General features: G+C 36.5%; 2 protein-coding genes across 3 annotated transcripts in view; one reads left to right on the top strand and one right to left on the bottom strand.

Annotated features, from left to right (window-relative positions):
• DOCK2 (dedicator of cytokinesis 2) overlaps positions 1-17,915 on the top strand; it is a 153,912-nt gene that overhangs the window by 52,992 nt on the left and 83,005 nt on the right. The window contains exons 26-27 of the mRNA XM_057378678.1: positions 863-1,011; positions 7,170-7,262. Coding sequence (XP_057234661.1) covers positions 863-1,011; positions 7,170-7,262 — 242 coding nt within the window. The remainder of the gene's footprint in view (positions 1-862; positions 1,012-7,169; positions 7,263-17,915) is intronic.
• INSYN2B (inhibitory synaptic factor family member 2B) overlaps positions 12,010-17,915 on the bottom strand; it is a 30,623-nt gene continuing 24,717 nt past the window's right edge. The window contains exon 4 of one of the 2 annotated variants that reach the window (XM_057378680.1): positions 12,010-14,485. In XM_057378680.1, coding sequence (XP_057234663.1) covers positions 14,299-14,485 — 187 coding nt within the window. In that variant the 3' untranslated portion in view covers positions 12,010-14,298. The remainder of the gene's footprint in view (positions 14,486-17,915) is intronic. The other variant, XM_057378681.1, reaches the window with a different exon arrangement.

Below are 17,915 nucleotides of genomic sequence, written 5' to 3'. Positions count from 1 at the left end.
CCTTCCCTCCCTCCCTCCCTTTCCCTCCTGTCTTCCTGTACTAGCACCCTTATTTTGGGAGGATTCTGAGCCCCTGGCCTGTTTTAAATCACACTGGATACAGTTTCACCATGTCTCACACTRCACTTGTTAATAAGGGAGTGCACTGTGTCCAGGTGCTCTAAATCATTCTTTAAAAAATAAATTATATTTTTTTATTCCTAGATAAACATTACTCGCATTAAAACTTTCTCAAATTTGTSTATTTTGTACTCCTGACATTTCCTATAATCACCTCTCTCTTAAAAGGTCAATGTGTGAGATTGGAATGTAACTTCATATTTGTGTCTGCTCCCTTAAATTTAAATAAGGATGAACGCACAGCTCTCACTATCACAAGCATGATAGGCCTTTCATTAGTCTTTGCTTTGTCTACATCCTTTTATGTGCCTTTAGAAGATATGTTTCAAACTGATGCTCATAGAACAGTTCTGTTCTGCTGTTCGAGTCTAATTTTCTGAAATAATAAGAATAGTAATTTTCTTACATTAAAACCCTATCATTACTTYATTAATTGCCATATGTTTTGTATGTAAGTGAGTAATTTGTCCACAAGTTCTTGATATAAGCTAAAAAGCCTTCAGAATTAAACCGAAACAAATTGTTTTTATCAGGAACTTGTGGTTTWCATTATGAAAATACTGTTGACTTATGAAAATACCACACAAGTTTGGAATATTCCTGAGGCATGATTGGAAAATCAACAGTTCCACGTWGGGACTGTGGCTGTTAAACCATACTGTGTTTCACTGTTTGGAGGAGGGTTTATTTGCACATAGTGTTTGATTTTTATTTGTTGTTAARGTAATTTGCTTTCTTTCAGAATGCAGGGACATTCTGCTTCCTGTGATTACAAAAGAGCTGAGGGAATTACTGGAACAGAAGGAGGATCAGCAGCTCCAGGTCCAGGAGAGGAAGTACTGTGTTGAATTACTTAACAGTATCCTGGAGGTTCTGAGCTGTCAAGACCCTGTAAGTAGTGATGATGATGTAGAGGGCCAAGTCTGTAGAAAGCCTGAGCTGATTAGGTACTAAATTATTGATGATGACTAATCTCTTTCAAATATTTAATACAAGTCAATGGCAAATTGAACTTTTCTCCTATTTTTCATAAACTTAAAGTAAAGGGCAGTTGAGTTGTTAAAGGTGAACACTGACATCTGAGTAACCTGATCCAGTTGAGTGTGACTCTGCTCATTGCAGGGGGTTGGTCTGCATGACCTTTCAAGGTCCCTTCCAAYCCTAATTTTWAATTATTCTAGAATTATTTTAATTAYTCAGAATAAATTTCAAATTTCATCTTGCTTCTTTCATAAAAATCCCTGCAGTTTCTGAAACAAATGCTTTTCACTGTTTCACTTTCAGCAATGTCTGGTTAAAATAGATTTTACTCTTTATTTCACTTGGAGACTGTAGTTTCTTCCTCAAACTCCTAAAATTGTGGAACACTAAAATTGTCATCTAGGTGGTTCTTCCTTCTCATTTGAGAGTATCAAATTGACTTTTCAGTCCCTCACTTTTAACCTAGCAGTAGGTTATTCYATGGAACTTCTCATTAATTTGAGGAATTTATTCTGAGAAAACCTCATAATAAATTACATTGGGAAAAACTGTCATTTCTCCTGTGAATAAGTGGTTATTTCTCCTCAACTATAGTTTTCTGATGGTTGTGTACAAACTTTGCAGACTTTGGATTAAGGCAAGTTTTTATTTTAGGAGCTTTTTGTTGTGGGTCCTTGGATCATTTCCTAGTAAATGAAATCTTTACAGCATATTTCTTGATTTCATAAAAATCTTTGAGTTTGGTACTGAAGAGGCTTATCTGTTTCACAGGGCAATCTTTTCGTGTGTATCATGAGCTGTTTTCCTCATTGTGTTAGACAAAAGCAGTTCAGGAGGGATTGATCCAGGGGGATACCAAAGAGGTATTGGAACATTTGAATTTGAAATGCAATTCTTAAGAGAAATGGTGAAAGCATGATAGGATAAAAACTGAAGTTATCATCTCATAAGGCTGTAATGTAAGGCAACCAGTTCTGTTACTGTATTCTTTAAAAGGTAAAACACAATTGTAAAGCAATTGGAATAATATTTTCTCTGTGTGTACTGCATAAATGGAGTTTATTTTGAATTTACCAGTTGCTGTCCATCGTAGCAGTAGCTGACATGCCTAAGCCTCATTAAGACYTGCTGAAAATATGGCTTTGTAGCTCATCATTGTATGAGTGAGAACATTATGCAGAACAGCAGAAGAATTGCTGARAATTTAAAATATATGCATTAAAAAAATTAATTGACATTTGTTTGAAAGAAGTGGCTTTTTTTTCAACAGTTTCTTTCAAAGAAGGTAAACWGGAGATTGTCTGCAAGATGTTGAGGTCACAGTTATCTACACATTGTGCTTGCAGTGAATACTAATGGATTTCTGAAATAAGGAGAAAAGCCCCTTGGGGTAGCTTTAAATCCAGCTGTRGTATCAGAATATCCTGAGGCCTTTAGAGGAATTATATTCCTGAGTCCAAGAAAATTTGTAGAATAGTTGGGGTGTCAACCAAAGAACCAGATGCTTCTGCTGTAAAAATTCCATACCCTGGCCTGCCTCTGGCAATGCAACTGCTGGTCAGAGAAAATATGGATTTTGGAATATACTAAGCATATGTCATCAACTGTAATAAGGGTTTTGTAACCACAACAGCAAATGTGTGGCCATCACTCGTAGTTTTTCCTTCCCTTGACAGAGAATCCATGGTTTAAGAACTCATTTTTTAACTAAACACTGATCCTGTTTCAGTACTGCTTTTTAGATGACTTATCTGAGGGAGGAAAAAGGAGCAAAGGAAGGGAACACAGCAGTATCCAAGGATCACACAGTCATTTGTCTTTAAATGCCAGTACAGATTTCTCTGGAGGGTAACACACCTTTATTTTCCAGCTAAAGGAGAAATCTTCTTTCGCAGATTTGTTTCTTCTATTTGTCTTGCAGCAGTGAATACTTGGTAACCTGTAGGCAAAAGRAAAGGATTCACATATGGCCTGGTGACTGCTGTGGCAGTGTCCTTCAGAATGTCTTTACTCAGTGTGATCCAGACACAGACAATTGGTTTGGTCATTAACCAAATTATTCCAGCTGGGATTACACTTGAACCTTAAGATGAATGCAGGCTTTTATTCTGCAGTTCATTCCCTGTACCTCCTAGCCACTTTCTAAGAAAATGGATGGTTTGACCTGCTGGAGGAGAAAACTTAAGGCTTTAGTAGCAGAATCACATCCCCATATTAATAACACCAATGTCTTGTCACTATTTCTTCTAGACTTTTTTTCCATTTCAGCAGAGAAACCTGGTTTCAGACTAGTATTCAAAACTTTTTGGAAACTTAACTTTGATGTTTTTGCATTGCATTTATTCTGTGAAAATCACCAGAAATAGAATAGACACAAAGGACAGGGAAGAAAAAACAGCAGTAGTTATTCTGTTTTGTGTGGTGAAAATTTATACTGTGAGGTGATCTTTGAAGTYGTTACAGAATTTTTGAAGAATGCATTTTCTTTGTCAAAGGAAAATATATTTTGATAYTACCAGCTCTGCTCTGCTGTTTTGCCTCACATTGTTTAGTGAGTTGGAACATGGGAATCATCCAATCCTTGTGTTCAAATGCTGTTTTCTTCAGCTGCTGCCTCACTGCTGGGTTCTGCAGGTAGCCAGTGTGCTGATAAAAACACTGTTTTGTGTAGTGTTTGTGTGTTTATTTTTATGACTAGACAGTCACTGTTGGGCATCTCAGTGAGATGCTTATGTTTGATTTTAAGTTTCCTCTCCAGCAAACAAGTTTTTGACATAAATGGCATTGTTTTGCCTTAATCATGTCTAAAATTAGCTTTGTAGCTTGAGACTGTGCTTCAAGCACCTGTGAAATACAGTTAAATCTCAGAACTGCAAGTAAGTAATTGATGACGGTCATGGTGAAATCAGTGAATATTTGTTTCTGTTTTAATTAAAAAAACTTCCCTTTTCCCTCTCTACAACACTTTTTTTTCCATGCAATCTGACAATCCTTCCTGAGGTGACTTTGTCTCTAATTTGATACATGAGCCATATTTTAATATTTACTGAATCTGAACARATTTTTATTTATAGTGCTTACAAAAGTAATGGTAAATGCTTTCTCCTGGAATCTACAGTTAAATCTTGATTGACACTATTAGTGCAAGAAAGATGAAGAACCTTTTCCTGTTCCATGCATTGTCAGTAATTGGCAGCAGTTGCATTTTAAGCTGTTTAGCAAACTAGCAAACAAGCCTGGAAGCATTTTAGAACTGTAAAGAAATTCYTAAGGCATTTGCCTAACTTATGGCAGATCTTAAGGCTTTAGCAAAAGAGAATTTCAGAGGAATGTAGTCGAGAAATCTGCATGTTCTTTCAGGGCCAGTTACCTCCACGTCTTCTGTGGAGAATTTTCAGCCAGAACAATTCATGATTATGAACTATGGTTTAAAACAAAAATATTAACGTTGTATTTGTACCTTTATTTGTATGTATGTCAAAGAGGGAATACAAGTTACAGAACTGGGGGCACCAGAGAGTGATCACACAGGATGTGGCTGGTGCAGAGTTCATTTCTTCCGTGGGTGCCCATACAGTGCCATGTTTTAGATTTGTGACCAAAACAGTGTTGATAATGCAGCAAGGAAAGTTTTACTTCTTGCTGAACGGTGCCAAGGCCTCCTCTGTTTCTCACTGAGTACAATGCATTAGTGAAGGTAGAGCTGGGCAAGACTTTGGGAGGGGACACAGCAGGGACAGCTGAAAAGAATTGACACAGGAGTGTTTCCAAGTGAATATCTCAAGTACAGGTTATGTAACGTTGCAATTCCCAAGAAGCCATTCAGTGAGTCCCTGTTTGTCAGTGTCCAAATAAATGAACACTCCATCAGAATCTGAAGCACAGGGTTGGCTCTGAAACAACAGATTTACTTTTTCTCTCCCAATGCTGTAGCAGTTTAAATAGAAGATGAAAGCTAAAMCGAACAATATCTGCTTTGTATCCTGTGCAGATATTGTTAAAAGGGAGTGAAATTTTATTTGGTTTGGGTTTTCTATTAACTAATCTGTAAACCAATATGTGCCATCCATCCCAACAATGGACCTGAAGGTGTTTGAGTCCCGTGAGAGAGCTCCTTCCTGCTGACCTATGTAGGGAGCATGAACTCTGATTGTTCCRATCTTTTCAACAGGGGAGACAAACATACATTTTTGATCACCACATTTAATTAAGTGGAATAATACAATTCATGTTTTCCAAGGGAACATTTATATATGGTACAAGTAGTTATTTTAGCTCCTGAAAAAAATCTTATGCTTAATCAATGGACTGAAGCCAAATGATGGTGGGTTTTGCCATGTCATCCTTATGAAGAGAAACATCTAAAAAAGCACGTTGCAGTGGGTTGTTAGGCTATCTGCTGAAGCTAGAAGCTGTAAGATAGAATAAAAACTCATGTGTTGACAATGTGTTGAAAAAAAAATTTGTTAATTTAGCAATGTCAATATTGAATGCCTAATTGTTTCTTAGATTATCAAGAAGAAAGGGAGTCTCAGTTTCATAAAGAAACCAYTTTATTTCATTTGCTAATGTTTCTCTGAAAATTCCAAGGTCTAGCAGAAAATAACCTTTGCCTGCTTGAACATATGTAACAGTCTTTCCAGGAGAGGTTTGTTATGTGCTACTTGTGAATTAAGAATAGAGCTCATCCTTAATGATGGAGTCGAGGCTAAATGTTAAAACTCATTATGCAATGCTCTGAACAGTTACTAATTATGGTGTAGCACATACTGAAATTTGGAAGTGACATATACATTGTATAAGCCCTCATCTTTGAATCTGAAAAAAAAAAGGAAACTAATGAACAAATTATTTCCCTGTGCTGAATGCTACCACACAGTTTATAAGCTTTGGCTGCTGATTTTTTTTTTTAAATTATAGTGGTAAACAACATTATAAAACCAACAAGTTTGTCTTCTATACWGTCACTCTCAAGTGTAGTCTTCTTATAAACATAGAAAGTGCCAGAGAAAGTGTAATTTAAATAAGAAAACACCAAACACAAACAAATTATTTTGTGAATACATTGCTCACTTATAGAATAAAACAACTTCTGAACTGCTGTGACGGGTGAGGAAATTTAAGCCTGTTTGTGTCATAACTGAAGGATACAATAGGACTGAATGATAATAGCAAATAAATTGCTAGATATGAGGAAGGACCCTGTTAGGATGTGTGGCCTGATAGAGAGCAATTAGGATAGTAGAAAGAAAAAGAAGAGAAAATGTTGGATGTCTCAGAGGAAAAACWGAACTAGAAACAGTTTCTCCTGGGATGGTATTGGAGCTCAGATACCTAAAACATTATCAAGACCATGCCATGGTTTTGTGACTGTGCTGTTTTTTCCATACAATGTCTGATATTAAATAAGGTGTAAGCTAAATAGTCTTTTCTACTAGGAATTTTAGACTTTTTCTTTCTTGTTGCATGCTACTTTCACAAATTGTCTAGTGGTCAAGGGTAAGGTCAGTGAACATAAGGTTATTCCCATTTGCTCAGAGGTTTAAAATAAACAATCAAATGTTCTCCTTCAGGCAACAAGAGCAGTACTTGGACTGACCATCTCAGAGCTGCTGGAGTAAAGAAGGACAACTTTCTCCTTTAATGGCTCTGTACTTTGTGACTGCCAGCTAAGGATATTGCTGAGTTCCAGCCTGCCCTGGGAGCACTGACAGATCTGGGGAGCTGTGACAGAGTTTGCCCCAATTAACTGTACCAAGGTTAAGTTACAGACTACTCAGGGGGTGCACCAAGCCTCTTGAGTGAGAGATGGGAAACAAAAAACTGCTTGAAACAAAAACCAGTTGTGGAGTAGATYGGGCTGAAATTGGACTGTGCCACTTGACACAAGTATTCCACGGAAATTGCTGGAACTCAGGAGCAATGTGAGCAAGAAGAATTAGTGCTGCTTTTTCAGTAGGGCTGTTACACAACTTGAACTGTCAAAATGGAAATAATTGGTTTCTTCTTACTTTTAAAAGAGATATGATTTTAATATCAAAACTCTGTTTTTTTTTTTTCATTTGCAGGCTTCCACTCATCACCACATTCAAGAAATAATGGTGCAGTTACTACGCACAGTGAACAAAACTGTCATTAGAATGGGACGAGATCCATTAATTGTGAGTAATATTTTAGTGCATTTTCAGTGCTTTGAAACTCATTTTATAGTTATCCTGGAAAAAAAAAAAAAGCAAATATACCATTTGTTGAGTCCTTGTGAATTATTTTTTTAAAATTTTTAAATTAAAAGTCCCAAGCTTTACTATATCCTCATTCAGCTGTGACACAGTAGTCAGTCTTTTGAAATGTAGTTGCGAGGTTTGAACATTCTTTRAGAGAACAAATGATGAATCTAAATTTAGCTGATAATTGCAAAAAAAAAAAGTTTTACTGCCCTACATAAATAACATGGTTTAAGACATTGAAAAGAGCATTTCTGCTAATCTTATGTGAAACTGAGTGAAACAAAAAAAAAAAAATCTGGTGGTGTGCTGACACTGAACACTTGAGAATTTTTTTTGTGAGGGTTTAAGAGTTAGATTCAAGGACAGATTCTGCAATTTATTCAGAATTAGGAACACATTTTCTGAGGGTTCCTCTGGATTCAGACTATTTGTGAGAATGCAGGGAATTCATTGGGAATTTGGATCTTGCCCTTCAGACTTAACATTTATGGAAAAATGTTTTTTGATTGTTTGTCTTTAGAGATTTATTTTATTCTGAAAAATCATGAGCATAATTTACTTGATTATTTGGGCCACAAGAGGKCCATTGTGTGCCTTTTAAAATGTCCTGTGTTTCTCTTTTAATGTCTATCGGAAAATAACAGTTTTAGATCATTGCCAGCCAGAGCATGTGTGTCTCCTAATAATTGAGGAGACTAATTGAGTTCCTCAGAGGAAATATTTGCCAATGGTTGCTTTGAACTCCCTGGTGGTGCATCTGCAAGTTCCAGACATCACATGAGCTGTTTATCTGAGCTCCAGTCTGTTATTCGWGTGTAGCCCTGGGGCACATCCATGGTCACAACAGGAAATGGTTTGAGATGAAGACCAKTGACCCTTTCAGCTCTTCATAGTGTTTGAAAATGTTCTCTGTTCTTACAAGAAAAGCATGATATGAGTGTTGGGGATGACCTAATCAGTCTAATAAGGAGTATTTCTGGGTAACATAAACAGCACATGAAGAAGCAGAACAAAGCCGTTGTAATCCTGCATAAAAGATCCATTAGGAAACCAGTAGGAAACAAGCTGGTTAYAGTAAATTGAAATGGCTTGGAAAATCTGTTTCTTTTTTTTTTTTTTCTCCTGCTCCCATCTGTAATTTCTTCAGCTGTTTTAATCTGGAAAGAACAARTTCAGGGTGAATTTTGAAATGCAGTTCTCTTGCTTCTGATTATRTTTATGAGCACCTATGCATATGTGTATATTGGGCATTTTAGAGGTTTTTCAAAGCAGAATTCCAGTAAATTGCTACATTTTCTATAGCTGTGGCAACACATCTCAACAGAATAGCCTTTTACATGCAAATAAATTGTTTTTAATGAAAAAAGGCTTGTATTTAGAAAGAACTGGCAAAAGAAGGTTTTTCCATGCTCTGAGTGCTCCCTTTAGTTCACCAAATTAATTTCCAGATTTGCTTTAATGCTTTTGAGAGGGTCGAACTTGCTGAAAGCCTGACTGCTTGATCTTTTCCAAATGGAATAGTCAGGAGTTACTGCAGAATGCTTGGGGGAGGTCAAGCGGCTGAAAGTCAGGTGAGCCCTGCAAGTGCAGGTGGGATGCGTGGAATTGCTGCAGTTGGGCTGTGTAGCTGATGTCATACACATGTAAGTGACATTGCAAATGGGGCTGAATCTATAACCTCCAGGAGGACAGAAGGTTACTCTTCAGATTCATAAATCTACTATGGTGTTTGTGAATGTTGCCAGTATTTTTATTACCTTCTGCAGCGTAGTTTTCTAAAACTTGAAAATGGTGTGGAAAGCAATGCTACTACTGATTTATACCAATAAAAACAATTTACAAGACCAGTAATTACTTGCGAGTTAAACTGATTTACACCTGAAAGRTAACTAGATTTGATTTGCCTGATGGTTTTGTTGTTTCTTTCTGGAGGGATGAGCAGGTTAGTTTTCATAGTCAGGTGTTCTTTTCACAATCTCCTAGCTTGTTGGCAGAGATTTGGGTTTACAGTTRCCTGGATCTTTTCTTGCTGCAGTGCCAGTTGAGAGGAAAGGGAAGGGGAGGGTTCTGCCTTGGGCTTAGCTGGTAAGTGCCTGCTGGGAGCTGTGTTCTTGTAATTACTGASAAGAGTCAGGCTCAGAAAGAAATCAACTCTCCAGGAGAAGGAGGTGCTGCTGGAAAGGTAATTTGGCTCTCTGCAGCTCCTGCAGGGAARACTTAGTTAAATGCCATTCTTGCCTTCATTGTGGTGTTTTAGCAGCTGCAAGTTTTAAACAGCTTTTTACTCTTAAAACCCCACAAAACCTTGACTGTTTGGAGATGCAGAACTGCTTCTACACTTGTCATGAAGAGGGACAAGTTTATCATGTGAAATTGGTATTCAAGCTTCACCTTGGACCCTTCATAAAGTTTACACTTTACTTAAAGGTAATTGTCATGCAGGKAAGTCCTGCTCCAGGAATTATAGAAGTGAAATTTATAAACCATGTAGAACACAGAAATACTTGCTTACTGTCTTGTCTTGGTTAGGTAAATAGAAATATCTGAAGTCCACCATATACATCCTAAAGGTTTCCTTTAGTACTTCCAAAYTGATTTGGCTCACAGTATCAGTTTAACATGATGAAATAAGTGTAGCTGTTCTGCAYGGAGAAGTTTTTAGACAACATGTGTATACACAGTATTGTAGAAATAAAACTTTGCCGAAAAGAAAACTGTGAACTCCTTTAAGCAAAGCTACTCTAGAGCAGATCATGACCAGAGATACTATTTGCAGAGCTGCCATAGCTGGAGAATTTCATGTGTTCAAATATACTCATGGTCTAGCTAAAATCTACAGCTTTTTTGTTTGGTATTCAAATTGACATCCTTGCTCTACCTGGAAACACTGCAGAACAATTCCATGAAATGCCAGTTAGTTTTCCATTAATTTTTCTTTTTCCAAGGGGCAGCTCTTGCCTTCCTTCGTAATCTAAATGTTGTTTATTAGTAATTGACTCCTGAAACCTAATAAAAATATCTCATTTTATTGCAAAAGATAACATCACATTTAAAGGGCCTAGAAATATACAAAACATACATTAGAGAATAAATGTCATTAGGAGGGTGGTGTCTGTCTATGCTGGCAGGATTCTTAYAGAGCACAAAACCATCAGGAGCCCTACATGAAGTGATGTTACATGAGAGAAATCAGTATTTTATTCAYACATTTTTATTTTTTAAGAAAGTTAGTTTGACTCCATAAAACAACCATTTCAAACACTGTAATTTTGGAATATGCTGCATTYTGTCCAATGTTTTATGTATAGCACATGCCATTTAACTATGTATTTCACAGAAGCCCACAATATTTTCATAATCAAGTGCTGTCAAGTAGCTGTGGTTTGTTTGGGGTTTTGTTGGGGGTTTCTTTGACAATTTAGGGGGGTTTGTGGGTTATTTTTCAGTTTTATTAAAGTGTGTGTTTTATTTCTAATGTTTCTTTCCTGCTTTGGGAGCTTTTTTTAGGGATTAGACAGTAATTTTATAAACCAGAAAAAATTTTGTAGCCAATCCCTTTGTCTTCCAACAGTCTACCAATTTCTTTTGCTTTTCCAATCTTGACACCCTAAATTGCATAGTGGATATCTGGTAATTTTTTTATTTACCATAGGAACTGCTGATTAATTACTAAAATATTTTTAAAATATCAAACAATAAAACAAATCCCAGTGCTTTCATATTATAGTTTCATGTAGCCAAGATGAAAATTTTAGTTATTTTATGATGTTAAAAAATGTGTATTTTAAAATCTGAACAAAAGAGCAATTAAGCAGGGGCATCCTCTTTCCGTGCCTGATGCATCCACGACTGACTCTTCCCCACCAGTACCTTTTAGTGGGACAAAAACAATTTTCCAATATTCTTTTTCAAGTTTTATGCAGAAATCCCTTTGTGTGTGAAGTACAGCGGGCATGACTGGGGGTAAAAATTCCTTGAGGCCTTATTGAAGGAAAGTGTTTTCACAGCACTGGAATTTCATATTTTCTTTCAAGGAAAACAGATGTCTTGAAGGGGGTGAGTTTGAGAACTCTGAGCAGAGGGAAGTGTGAGAGACAATTGGATGCTCCTGCATGGCAGCACAGGGAGCAGAGGGTCAGCTGGGCTGGAAACCTCCAGTGCTCTCCTGCTCTGGGTGTGCAGAGCTTACAAAGTGAATTGCTTGGGCAGATGTGGGTGATCCAGACTTTACTGATAAAGAGAGCTCACAAACAACCAGCTCAGGAATCTGGAAAAGAGAAGCTAATTTTGACTGGGAGATGGAGGATTAAAAACTGTTTATGGTTCTGAATTCCATCAAGTTTAGACRTTAAAATATAAAACCTGTAAGCACTTAAATCAGTGCATTTCCGTTTTTAGGAGTATTGATGTTTCTTCAGGTTATGAGAAAGACTTAGAGCCTTACTTGCAACCACCTTTGGTTGGACTCACTTAAACTAAAAGGAGTATTTCTGTTCTTGCATAGTTTCCCTGACCCCAGGAATTGATTGGTGCTATGTAGTAAACMAAAGTGCTGGGGTTTGTTTAGATTAAATAATCTGGATCCTTTGAAAACAGATGGAAGGCATCATACACATCATGTGGGCAAACCCAAAATCAGATAGCTTAAAATAAGGTGGGTTTTTTTGTGCTTATCAAGAAAAAGAAAGGAAAAAAGAAAAAAAAAAAAAAAAAAAAAAAAAAAAAAAAAAAAAAAAAAAAAAAAAAAAAAAAAAAAAAAAAAAAAAAAAAAAAAAAAAAAAAAAAAAAACTTTGCTGGTTTTACTAGTGTTACAGCTGTTGGTATTGCTTATTGTTATACTTTACCACAGGGGATATTGGTCTTAAAATGTTATTTTAATACACAAGAATAACTTCCACACCAATAAATCCTTCATTGTATCARTTATAGAGACTAATGCTCAACAGGAATGTTGTTGGCACAGCAGCATGAGCAGTGCAGGTACTTAGTGCAATACACTGATGTGTTCTGATGCAGTAATAATTCAATTCTTACCTTTTTTATAACCACARCCTATTATTGAAGAGCTTTTCTGTCTCACTGAAGTCATCTAAAGACAAATTAGTAAAAAKTAATTTTCTTCTGAAGAGTCCCTAAAATAGCAACAGTTTTGTGTCATTTCTATATTAACTGAACTTAATATGGAAATGTTTTTAAAGTGTCAGTCCTTTAGAATTTTGTTTAATTAAGCCATGACGTATTGCTTACTTACTTCTAAAAGATTTGTTTTAGAAAAAATTAGTTCTTCCAGACAAAATTCTTCTGTGCAAAATTGTTTTTAATGTATTTTCAAATGTGTAATTAACCCTAGGAATTCAAGGAACACAGAAGTGTACAAAAAGTGTACAGACATTTAAAACTAACATCGCACAATTAATACAGGATGACTTAGAAAAATAAGATGCAGGGGTTAATCTATGGAATACCCTGAATCAGAGCCACTTCTAAGAAAAGGTCTGCAGTACATTCCACTAAACCTGTTTGGAAAACCTYTTCCCCCCTGCCCCCACTATGAAAGGTGACCATGTTTTAATGAAAAAAATAATAGTATCACCAATCATAAACTGGGTTCCATTGGCACACCCTGTGCTAATGTTAACTTGAGTATTTTGGGAGGAAAGAAGTAGCTGCATTGRCATCTGATAAAATCTTTTCAGCATATATAACTTTTTTTGTGTAATACATATCAGTTCACTAAATATTCTTTCCATATTCCATTTTTTATCATATAGTAATTTACATATTAAGGCAAAAAAAAAAAAGAAATCTTGGGATATTTTGGTACAGCAGTAAAGGTCTTAAATGGACAGATTGGGCAAGTGATCCAGTAAGACAATGGCCAAAATAGTTATTCCTCTTTATCCATCAATTGTGTGATGACATCTGAGGGACTGTGTCCAGTTTGAGGCTTCCAGGTATGTGAAAGACATCAGCTTGCTGGAGGGAGAGCAGCAGGATGGCTGCAGCATGTGAGATGGGAGGAGAGGCAGTGACAAATGGATCTGTTCAGTCCTTGAGAAGTGAAGCCTTAGGAGAGAGGTTTATTGTCCATGTGGTGCTTCTTGAAGGTGTCCTTGGACAGAGCAGGGTGTAAAGGACACAAATGAGAATGCAGGAAATGGAGATCAGATGTTAGGGAAAAAACCCTGGAACAGCCSAGGAGATGTGGATTCTTGTCTTTGGAGATTCTCACAACTCAAATTCTCTGAATGGGACCTTGCTTGAGTAGGGGTTTAAGACAAGTGTTACTGTGACCTTCTCTTGTTTTACAACTCTCTAATGCTTTTCAGAGAAGTCCATTAAATGGCTGAAACTTCTAAATGGTGCCTTTTGATCATGAATAAATGAAAGGATAGAGTAAAACTTAACGTGAAATTCTTTTTTTTTTTTGTTGTTGTTCAATATTAGATGACAGCAACAAAAATACTTCAGTGGGGATGTGAAATAATTACAATTGTCTCCTTTGAGGAGAGATTTCTTTGAGCAACTTCGGTTTCCCTGAATTTGTTCTTGATGGTGTGGTTTGTTCAAAGCTCAATGTTTTTTCCTTTAGTCTGTGTTGGTTAAAATGGGAAATGAAGGCTGTGTGGCATGCTTAGCTTTGCCTACCATTGTTTTTTAAAGTAGAGATTTAAACTTTGTTATTTTTGGAAAGTTGAAAAAAAGGTCTTTACAAAGCATATGAAAGTGTCCTTGGAAAAAAATGAGAACTTCCTTTTGAAAGAAACAATTTCTTTTCTTGAAAATAGCATTTTCATGCACCTTTATTCAGTGAGATGATTTAACTAAATTCAATTATTTTGATTTTTCAGATACTCTAATTAAACATTCTTAACCTTTGTGATTTGATAATAGCACATTTTCAGGTGTGTGCTCTCAAGCTCTTTCTGTTTTATTGTCTTTTGAAGTGTAAAAGGATGAATAAGGAAGTCAAATCCACCAGAAGCATTTTCTTTTCACCTTTTTTGTTTTTCTCCTTAACTCCTTTTTCTCGGGAGCTGGAGGATCAGGTGGTGGCTTCTGAGGTGAAACTGAAGCTGGATTTTGCTCTGCATTGTCCAGTGTTTTCAAAATCTGATGAAATCTTCCTTCTTGTTGTCTGAAGTCATATTCTACACTATGGAAAAAAAAATTGAGAGATCTATGGTAGTAAGTGAGAAATTCCCCATTTAAAAAACAGATGGAAAGGCTGCATCCCCCTCAGAATAACCTGGAATTATTCAATGATAACGCCTCAGCTAAAGACAGGGGGTTTAGGGGTTGTTCCTTTGAAAATAAGTTCACCTTTCAATTTAATTTTTTTTTTGAGGAAAACCTCCTGTTTCATATGAGCTAAGAACTCCAACATTGTGCCCAAAGCTGTGGGACAAAAATTAAGGGAGACAAAATGAAAATGCACTAGGATGACCTTTCAATACATTTTATTCAAAGGTCAGATTTTGATACCATAATCTAAAAGTCATAGGCTTGAAATTGAAAAGTCTCACATGCTTCACTTTGTTAAATGTGAATGTCTCCCACTAGGACACAAAAATATACAAAATTCAGCCAGTATGTAAGTCTTTGAGATAAGTGGTATTAGTTAAAAGGAAAGAAAAACTCATTTCCTCCAATGAAACCCTAATTATTATTGATGTCAAACAAGAACCAATATGTTAATTAGAGAAGAGCAGATGAGTGCATAGAAATAAATGTAAGGTTCAAAAGAGTCAGTGTGGAAAGGGATTAAGCACTATTGTATGTATTTTCTTTATTTCAATCATCTTTTCTGGGCAGGAGAGAGAGTTGTACCAGCTGTGTCTGCTCTTTTAGGAAGTTTGAGGTTTTAGGAGGCAGGGGAGAGCAGAACAGTTGTATTTGCCTTGATGGGTGGTAAAGAGCATCATCTGAGGGGTGTTGAGRTGTCACTGCCAGACACTGAATCCAATTTTGACACTGATCAGAAGAAATCTGTAAAGTTAGTAAATATGCACATCTTTGAACACATTCAATTGTGAGTATTTTTGTATATAATCCATATACATCATTAAATAGTATGTTAAATTACCTAGAAGACTGTTTCCCTTATCATTAATATCTTTTGGAGTTTTTCATGAAAAAAAATATAGCTCAACTGGTAAAAAGAAAGCAGGAGGATTATTTTCATTTAGAAGAGTAGAAGGATCGCTTGAACAAGAAACAATATACAACAAATATTAAAAAAGCAGAAGGAAGAGATATAAAATCAGTGCCTCTTGCATTTTATCATCTGATTACTAAAACTGCAGCTTAATACCTTTCAATATTCACAGACCACGGTGCTAGAGAATGAAATGTTGGCTTTATAGAATATGTAAGGGTAGCATCTGCTCATGTTCCTGTTTTCTGCCATTCTTCAGAGTTTTTAATTTAATGTTGGAGATATCATCTCCAGAGGCAAGAGGTCAATTCAGTTTTCATTTAATACTGCCCATGATAACTGGCTTTTGTTGCTACTTGCATTTGTTTATTATAATACCAACATTTCTATTGCATGATCTAGATGGAAAATCCCAAGCCTGGAATCCCTGCTGGGTAGTTAATAAAGGCAAATTTACAGTCACTGTTAGGCTGAAAAGCTCTTTATTACTTTAGTGATCAGCGTAATCCACACGGGGATTTCTGTGAGATTAGTGCATTGTTTGACTGGGGACTGTGTGTGATAAAGATGGTTCAGTGACAGCAGCACAGCACTCGGTGTGTGCAGGGCTTGCAGCAGTGATGAACTCGGTTCTTTAAGGGCAGAAAAACTGGAAACAAGATAAAACACTTGATTTTATAATCACAGCTCTGATGCTGTGTTAAGGGAAAAATACTTGCATGGACCTTTTAGGCCGCATAAAACCCAGGAAATGCACGCGTTTGTCTACAGCAAACACTGGCAACAATTACTTCTTTCAGAATGCTGTCTAATGAACTTCAAATATCAGTCACTTAGAATGCTTTTTTTCATAACCACTTCCTGTGGAACACCTCTGTAAATCAAAAGCTATTGTTTCCTTACTGTCTCCTCTTTGTCCCTTAAAAGTAGAAACTTTTTAGAGCAGCTGTGTTCTGTACATGTTCTATTAATCATTGCACTGTGAGCCTCCAGGCACCATTATGGYTGCAAACTACCTGGTAAATCAAAAAGACCCATTAATGTTTTCTTACTTCCTCTGTTCTTTCCTTTGAATGATGGYGCCTGTTGTTCAGGACCTTTCCTGCACTAAAACTATGTAAACTTTAAAACACAGGGTATTTTTCAGAAGACAGAAGGCATCCTGTGGTCAAGGGCAGACTGTATATAAATTCTAGAGAGCAACCTGTTCAAGTTTAGTCCCATAAAATACAYTTGGTCATTTGTTCAGGGACAATGACCAAGTGAAGGAAATCTGTTTTGTCCTGGATCGTTTTGTGGGTGGTTTTTTGGGTTTTTTTTTTTTTTAAATGGATACAGTCTGTGCTCTTGGACATGTCATGTAACTTCCCAGAATATCCAGTGGACTGCGAAGAGGACCTCCAGCTTTGTCTCAGAGGAGCTGTGGTTTTTAATTTGGGACATGTTAATTACTTGGAAATTCCATTACCAGAGGTTTAGGACATCAGTATGTGCCTGAGTTGTATGTTGAACAATAGGTTCCAGTGCTGTGTCTAGTTTATTAAGCWCTTTACTTAATTTGCTCCATGCAGAATATGCAGTGTGAAAAATACTTTCATGTGAGTATTTTCTATTCATTTCATTTAAAAATATAAAGTTATAGCGATTACAAACCATTGAAGATAATAATCTGCCCTATTCTTTAAAATGAAGGAAAATGTTTCAACATAAAAGAGGAATTCCTTTACCCTTAATTTTTTTAACTAGAGTCAAGAAACCCAAGATGTGGGTTTTCTGCCTCAGAACTGAGCTTGCAGAGGTTAGATAATGTCTCTATAAAGTGGAGGAAGCCTTATAAAATCCCTTGCTGAATGGACAAGCTCCCTGTGCAGTACAACCAACACTTTGTACCTGCTGGATTTGGGGTAGATGTCTGGGCAGCTGAAAGCTCTTCCAGGGTGTTTGTATAGACATGGAACTTGGAACATGCACAGCTTCCAGAACACAGCCCTGCAAAGCTTTCTGGTCACAAGRGTTTAGCATAAACTGCACTTTAAATTAAGTAGCTTACACTCAAATTGCAGTCTCTGAAATTAATAACAGCTGAGGTGAAAATTGTGTGAATTTTGGTTTTGTCTTGCATATTATCATGAGCTGTAGCTCACTGGCACTCAGAGAATTGAAAGTTTATCTTTTCCAATATCTAAAATTATTACAGAAACCTTAGCTTTAAAGATGTAGCATACAGAGGAATTTCATCATCAGAAATGGCATTGCAGATTTTCAAAGCATGCCATTAATAACACTGTGAAATTTTAGTAGAAAGCYTCTCTTTGAATGCTCCCAAGTCCCCTTTCCTTTCAGCTAGCACCACWGTGAATTGTTTTCTACTTGGGGGACAAACAAAGCACCTCATGCAAACCAGTTAGTCTTTTCTTAAAAACTGGCT

Source organism: Malurus melanocephalus, unplaced genomic scaffold, assembly GCF_030028575.1.
Source record: "Malurus melanocephalus ecotype Western Australia unplaced genomic scaffold, MMel_1.1 scaffold_370, whole genome shotgun sequence".
In the NCBI taxonomy this organism is placed as follows: Eukaryota; Metazoa; Chordata; class Aves; order Passeriformes; family Maluridae; genus Malurus; species Malurus melanocephalus.
This window is presented reverse-complemented; position numbering and strand designations above follow the sequence as displayed.